The sequence below is a fragment of the Helianthus annuus genome, chromosome 10 (assembly GCF_002127325.2).
Source record: "Helianthus annuus cultivar XRQ/B chromosome 10, HanXRQr2.0-SUNRISE, whole genome shotgun sequence".
NCBI lineage: Eukaryota > Viridiplantae > Streptophyta > Magnoliopsida > Asterales > Asteraceae > Helianthus > Helianthus annuus.
The window spans coordinates 33570222-33578109 of NC_035442.2; the positions used below are offsets into that span (position 1 = coordinate 33570222).

The following is a 7888-nucleotide window of genomic DNA, read 5'->3' on the forward strand; positions in this document are numbered from 1 at the left end:
GGGGAAACACATCGCAGCAAGGGGCCCAAGTAAGATTTTCGGTATAGGACACCATTGTTGATTTCATACTGCAGCGCTTTCGTTTGTATCTTCTGTGCTTCGCCCTTGGCGGGAGGTAACTCCCCTGTCTCAAGGAAACGTAGAATCGGAGTGTACCAGCAAGGGTCTTCCATTGTAACAGCGGAGACATTCCGTGGTTCCATTGAGGGTGTCTGCAGCGTTTCGACTTTGACTTCCTTTTCCATACCTGAGGTGGCGAGTTTGCTGAGAGCGTCTGCTATCTGATTCTTGCCTCTATGTACATGGTTGAGCGTGACGTTGTCGAAAGAGGCCATGAGTTCTTTTGTCTTCTCCAAGTATTTCGCCATTGATTCGTCCTTGGCTTCATACGTTTCGTTTACCTGGTTGTTGACCAGCAGCGAATCAACGTACGCATCTACCCTTGCTGCCCCCATGGATTTTGCCATCCTTAGACCTGCTAGTAAGTGCTTCGTACTCCGCTTCATTATTAGAACATTCGAAATCGAAACGTAAGGCGTACATCAGCCTGATTGCATCTGGACTTATCAGCATTAAGCCGGCGCCAGATCCCTTTCCGCTAGATGATCCATCAGTGTATAGCTTCCAAGTCTGCCGGGCAGTGCTGGATTCCGGGATGTCCTGGACGACTGGGTCTACAATAGCTTCTCCTTCCGGTATTTCGGCCAGGAAATCAGCAATCACTTGCCCCTTAACTGCCGTTCGCTTGTGATATTCAATATCCAATGCGCCAAGTTCAATAGCCCACTTGGCCAACCTGCCAGATATCTCCGGCTTGTGTAGGACTTGTTGCAGCGGGTAATTGGTTAGGACTTGCACGCGATGTGCCTGAAAATATCTTCTCAGTCGCCTTGTGGCGTGTACCAGTGCTAGGACTAGCTTTTCCAGTGTGGGGTACCGCGTTTCAGGTCCCGCTAACACCCGGCTTATATAATATATTGGTGTTTGCTTTCCATCCCGTTCAACCATGAGCACAGCACTTACCGCCGTATGAGCTGCCGCTAATACATCTTTAGTACTTCATTGGGCCTTGGCGCTGTCAGCATGGGCAGCCTCTCTATGAAACGCTTCATGTCTTGCAAAGCTTGCTCGGCTTCGTTGGTCCATTTGAAGTTTTTCTTGTTGAGGCAATCTTTTAACGTTTTTATGAAGGGTAATGACTTTTCGGCGTGTCTTGCTAAGAACCTATTGATCGCTACTAATCGCCCATTTAGGGCTTGAGCTTCCTTCAGTGTTCGTGGGGAAGGCATTCGCGCTATGGCGGCTACCTTCTCTGGGTTGGCTTTAAAGCCATCTCGGGTGACTACTACACCCAAGAACTTTCCTTCTTCCACCCCGAAAGAGCATTTCTTTGGGTTTAACTTTATGTTGTATTCTCTAAGTCTCTGAAAAGTTTCTTCGATATCTGCTAACATCTGCTTTTCTTCGCTGCTTTTAATTACAAGGTCGTCTACATAGACCTCCAAATTTCGCCCAATTTGTGTCTCGAACACCTTGTCCATTAGCCTCTGATAGGTAGCTCCTGCGTTTCTTAGGCCAAAAGGCATTTTTGTATAACAGAAAATGCCCACATCGGTGTGAAACGCTGTTTTTTCTTCGTCTTCTTTAGACATCTTAATCTGATGGTATCCCTTATACGCGTCCAGGAAACATTTGAATCGGTAGGGTATCAGGGAGTCGACCTTTAAATCAATCTCGGGTAGCGGGTACGCATCCTTTGGGCACGCTTTATTTAAATCTTTGAAATCGATGCACATTCGCCACGTGCCATCTGGCTTTTTTACCATAACCGGGTTGGATACCCATGTATGGTATTGTGTTTCCCTGAGGATTCCAGCTTCCACTAACTTTCGTACTTCTTTAACAACCGCCGCCCGTCGGTCCGGGGCCATGCTGCGTTTACCCTGAGAAACCGGCTTAACGCCTGGGAGTGTGGCGAGCCTGTGTTCTACTTTATCACGGGGGACTCCCGTCATGTCGGAGTGTTCGAAAGCGAAAATGTCCACATTTCTTTTTAACAGTTGCTTCAGGTCGTTTTTAACTTCCGGGGACAGAGTGTCCCCGATTGTGACCATTTGATCTGGATGGCGTGTGCTTAGCACCCATCTTTCTGGGCCCGTGGCCCCGGTGGGCCCATGGCAGTACCGTTTGGTACTTAGTACTTCTCCAATTTTATCACGAAACACAGTAGCGATACCTCGCGGTGTGGGGAACTTCATAAAACCCCTCGCCGTGGAGACTATGGCGTCCAATTTCCCCAGGGTGAATCTTCCGATTATCACATTGTGGTATGACTCAGCGCGGACCATGAGGAAGGTTAGTAGTATGGTTCTTTCTTTGGGTGACTGCCCAAAGGTTACTGGGAAAGTTATTTGACCAATAGGATCGACTTTTTCCCCTGTGAAACCTTTGATGGGGGCGTGTACTGATTCAAGCAACTTCCTGTCTTCTGGTTGCATTCTGTTGAAGCAATGTTCATAGATAATGTCTTCTGAGCTCCCAGTGTCGACTAGGATTCGCCTCATGCGGTAGTCTCCTACTGCCGCGGATACGATCAGGGCATCTATGGTGAGGTGCAAATCCTCCATTCGAGGTTCTATGGTCATTGTTGCCAACTTCCAAGGCTCGAGCGTGGAGAAACTCCGTTTTGCCCCCCTTCCCATATCCGCGTGTACCATGTTCAATTCACGCGGCCTTTTGCCTGCCGCTTTGTCATTCTCCTCCTTGACCACTGGCGGGCCTTGCTTGATGTCTCGTACTAAGTGTGCCAACTTACCTGACTTCACAAAGTATTCGATCTGCTTCTTAAGCTGAAAACAGTCGTTGGTGTCATGCCCGCTTCCTTTGTGGTACTCGCAGTATTTACTCGTATCCTTGTTAGGGTTGTCTTTCAACGGCTTTGGTGGATTAAGCCTGAGGTTTTCTGAGGCTAGAATTTCAGCCGGTGTCTTGCTTAAGTTGGGATATTCAGACCGAGGTTTCGACGGCTCGTTCCTTGAATAGGATTTTCGGTGCCTGTCGTATCGCGAGTCTTTGTCGTTTCTCTGGTATCGGTCCCCCCTATTTTTGCTTTTGGATCCCCGGTAATCTTTTTCCTCCTGATTCTTTAGGGCTTCTTTCTTCCTATTGGCTGCGTGACTGGCTGCCATCGCCTTCTCTTGTATAACGTATACTTTGGCTATTCGAAGTATTTCGTCTATGGTTGGGGGTACACCATCCCTTCCATGCAGCGTTCTCAATAGCTCATCGTCGTTGACTCCCTGGAGGAAAGCTCCACAAGCCAGGTCATTCGTCACGCCTGGGATCGCCAAGCTTTCTTTGTTAAACCTGATAATAAAACTTTCTACCGTCTCATTGTCCCGACGACGGATGTGGAGGAGTTCGTTTCTATCTTTCGTATGTCGGCGCTGCTGACTAAACTGTAGGATAAACTTTGGTTCCAAATCTTCAAAGCTGTCTATTTCTCCTGTGGGCAGACTGTCCCACCAAACTCGGGCCGCTCCCACTAGAGTTTGTACGAACATTTTGCACCATAGGGGCATGGACCAACAGGCCACTTCGCCGGCGCTCTTGAATAAGTTGAGATGATCATCCGGATCGGCGAGACCATCGTACTTGCCGACCGTTTGGGGCATTTTGGGTTTTTCCTTGATAGGAGCCTCGGCGATCCTACGAATGAATTTGGACCGGAACGTCGCGTCTACCAGCTTGTACGGTTTGGTAAGTTCATCTTCTTCCACATTTACCGGCTGTGCCGGTGGAGCGTCCGTACCCGGGGCAGGTCCCCCTATTGGGTTGGAGTTTCCCAATGGGGTTGCCCGGGGCCTGACCGTGTTTCTTCTGTCGTACATGGGCTCAGTCGGAGCTTGGGTATACATTGGTTGTGGAGTTGGGACATTCCACCATGGCGGCATGTAAGCCGCGTATGGCGATTGAGTGCTTCCTTGCGCGGTTCCCTGGAGAGGGTACGCCGAACCCCCGTATGAGGGTAAATACCCATAAGGGGGTGCGTAACAATACCCCGGGAAGTATACTTGGTTTCCTGGTGTGACAGGGGCATTCATTACCCCGGCTGGCATGATGACCGGCTGGTGCGGCGGGGTAGACAATGCCGCCGTGAGCGCCGCTGAGTATAGCGGTGGCATTGAGTTGGAAACCAGCGGCTGATAGTATTGAGGCATACTAATCTCTGACACGACGGTGCTGGGGCTCGCCGATGTAATGACAGGGGTGGAGAAGAGGCGTGAGGCCTGTGCATTAGTCGTTGTCGTCGGGGTGAACATATTACTGCTAGCTCCCCCCAGTTCCCTTGACTGTAGTTGTGAGGGCATATAGAGAAACGGACTCGTAACCACAGTCTGGGAAGAGACGGTGGTGATGTTGTCAAAGCCTGGAGGTGGACCCTCTGCCTCAAACTCCGGATCCAGCGACCTCGTAACGGCTGGGGAAGACTGTGGTACGGTACCGAGGCTCGCCCCCAACGTCAAATTATTGTTTATCACCATTTGATCTGCCACGTTCTGATCACTTGCCATGAGGTTCTGTCACTAAATAGGTCCCACGGATGGCGCCAATGAAGAAACACTAACCTATATAGTGGTTTCGGACTAGGACTTCAATGATTAGTGACCCGAACGCTCGGCTGCAAAACAGAAACACCGTTAGGACTCGTTACAGGAATGGGGTTATTCCTGTAACCACCCTTCGGCGTGAGAATAAGTCTCGGTTTATGGGAGTAAAAGAAATTAAGGGGAGGAAGTTATGTGAGAGTAAGATGATCATACCTTATACGTTTACCTTTATTTATAGGTTTTCCATTAGGGTTTCCCTTAACCTAGGATATATTCCGATAAGTTAGAGATTTACATGATCTTCCCAAAAAGTTGGAGATTTGGTTGTGTAACTTCCATGCAGATATGAAAGGTTCTAGAATAATCATTTACATGTATATTAAAATAATAGGTTGTAACCGGGTCGGGTTGACCGTTGCGGGTCACACCTCATCACTCGTCATCTGACACCACTGCCATGGGGTCTATTGTGATTGATACTCCTGTGTCTGAAGAAGAAACCATGGTGTCTGTAACACAATCACATTCATGCACATATATCAATCATGAAGTCAAATAAACATGTAAGTCACAATAATGCAAACAAGTAGTTCTCCTAGTCTCTCTAGACTACCCTCCAAGTCTCTCAGACTGAACTCCCTAGCCTCTCAGACTAACTCCCTGGTCTCTAAGACCAACCTCCCAGTCTCTAAGACTAAACCTCCCCAATCTCTAAGATTGAACCCTTCAGTCTCTGAGACTGAACCTCCCTCAGCTTCTAAGACTGAACCTCCCCAGCCTCTAAGGCTGAACCTCCCCAACCTCTAAGGCTGAACTCCCTCAGTCTCTAAGACTGAACCATAAATTTTGAAAAAAGTATATTTATGCTTTTTATTTTGTAAAAATGTTTTGTATCCTGGATCTGGACGTTTTAGTGTATGTAATGTAAAAATGTTTTCTTGAGAGCCCTAGTGATCATAGTCTAGACTCGAGAAGGAGTCCTAGTTCGCTATGATCGATGCTCTGATACCAAGCTGTCACACCCTGGCTTTTACGGAAGCGTGGGTTTATTTGGTGTGACTTCTTAATACCATAGCACAAGCACAACAATACTATATGAAATAAAACACATGATAGTCATCCATTCATTAAGTTTTAAAAGTTACTAAAACAACATTGTTTAAAAAAAACTCGACACATAAAAAGAAATACAACCATGACATAATGAAAACATGTTCATACGACATAACAAAAGACTTGACTAAAAATACGGTTTAAGACTTGTAACCCATCCAGGCAAGGGTCACTCCTCCTAAACCTGGATGACCTCATTATTCCTTACGCAACATAACATCATTGCACACTTGGCCAGATCCATTAATTTCCTGAAATACATGTAGTTTGAAAAATCAACAAAAAGTTGAGCGAGTTCATGAAAAAGTGAGTATATATCAACCTTTCATGTATGAATAAAAGTCCCTGGTATGTAGCAATAAGGAAAAAGAGATCACCAATGGGTTGCAAAGCCACTGGTAGGTGTGAGAAGGTGCAGGAAAACTCAAACCTAGCAAATTTGTTACCAGGCTTCGGCTGTAAGACACAGTCACCTCTATGGGCCGCCCGGCCTCACGGGTGTGGGCTCGCTACACCCAAATAGATCTATCACTCTTGTGTCCCTCGGTCCTAACAACGAGGATTAATGGCCTTAAGTGTTGTACCCACCCCTCACATAATCTAGTAGTATAAACCCTCCCTACGCTAACCATACCATGTAAGTAAAAGTTTGTAATAATTGTCGCATGTATTTCACCCCGAAGTATAAAACTGAAAACAGTAAAGAGAAAAGGGGGACATGAACTCACAGAAGTGCGTATCCTGAAATAGTCGTCAATCCCAACTCGGTCTGCTACGCGACGACCTACACGTAATAATGTCTATTAGACGAACGGGCCGTGCCTTGGCTTAGGGTTTAATGTTTTTAGGAAAAATAGTTAGGCAACTATTTGGTGTTCCCACTTCTTAATTATTTCATATGTGTATTTCCTTCCCAAGGATAGGGGTTTTTATACATGTACACTTTATAATTCCGAAAAATATATTTTAAGTCCCACTTGGAAAATATATTTAATCTATTTGTCTAAAACATCGTAATTCCAAAATATACATATTATTTCCCAAAAATATTATATTTTACTTCATAAACTTTCCAAAATAATACTTTACCAAAATATACGTATAAGAGTATTTTTTTCTGAGATATACATAAGTTACGTTTTAACGTTTCGTATTGCAATAATAATTGCTTGACTTAAATATTTAGTTCGTTAGAATTTTTGGTATTATTTTGGAGACGTAATTTTTATGGTATACGATAGTTATATTATTTTACCCTGAGAATAATATAACTAGTTCACATAATAAACCAACAATCACACAAGAGTTTTAGTATAAAATACATATTCTAAATATATACTTAACAAATTTTATTTACGAAAATCAACCTCCGGCACTTAGTATTTTTGTAATAAAAATCATGGCGAAGTTTATTTTGAAAACTAAGTTAAAAATATATTTGTAACACTTGTTAGGAAATATTTTCTAAGTGTTGAAATTTTAGAAAAATTTCGCCAGAGTTTCCTTTGTAAATGGAGGCGCCCATGCTTAATAGCATATCATTTTCTTTTTGTAAAATCATTCAAACCATTATCAATCATCATCATACAATTTCTAACTACCAAACTTGACAAAAATAAGCATGAACTATAAACTTATGAACTTGAAAAATTTATAAAAACATGTAGTAACATACTAGTATACTTTGTAGGTCTTGTTATCTTTAAAAACGTGATTGGTTCTTTAAAAACTTTATTTTTAAAGATTTTATATTTTCACAACTTCTAGTCATATTTTCTAAAAATATTTCTTTGTGAAATTTTCTTTTTACACAAGTGTTTCTACACTTGTTTATCCACTAAAAATGCGCTTAATTTATGTAAGATCCAAGTTTTAACAAAACTCATACCTTTCAGTTGGTTCTTTCGAAAAAACCACTCATAGATCTTTAGATCTACAAGTTTATAACTTATGTTGGTCTTTATTTTTCAAGAAAACTTTCATTTATTCAAGTTCATAGTTATGTGTGGATGAATTCATCATCCTACACATCTTTAACTTTCACATCTTGCTAGTTCATGTCTTTAAACATGATCTAGCAAGTCCATGTGATGAACCATATCATTTTATCTAATAAACAACATTCAACAAGCATAACAACATAAGAACAACATGATTTCATCATT

The 7888-nt window shown here is 43.6% G+C and overlaps 1 protein-coding gene across 1 annotated transcript; it reads right to left on the bottom strand.

The window, feature by feature from the left end:
• Positions 1-1040: 1040 nt before the first annotated feature.
• Positions 1041-4574, bottom strand: LOC110880936. Its single transcript, XM_022129356.1, has one exon. The coding sequence runs from the start codon at positions 4572-4574 to the stop codon at positions 1041-1043; it is 3534 nt and encodes a 1177-aa protein (XP_021985048.1).
• Positions 4575-7888: the final 3314 nt, after the last annotated feature.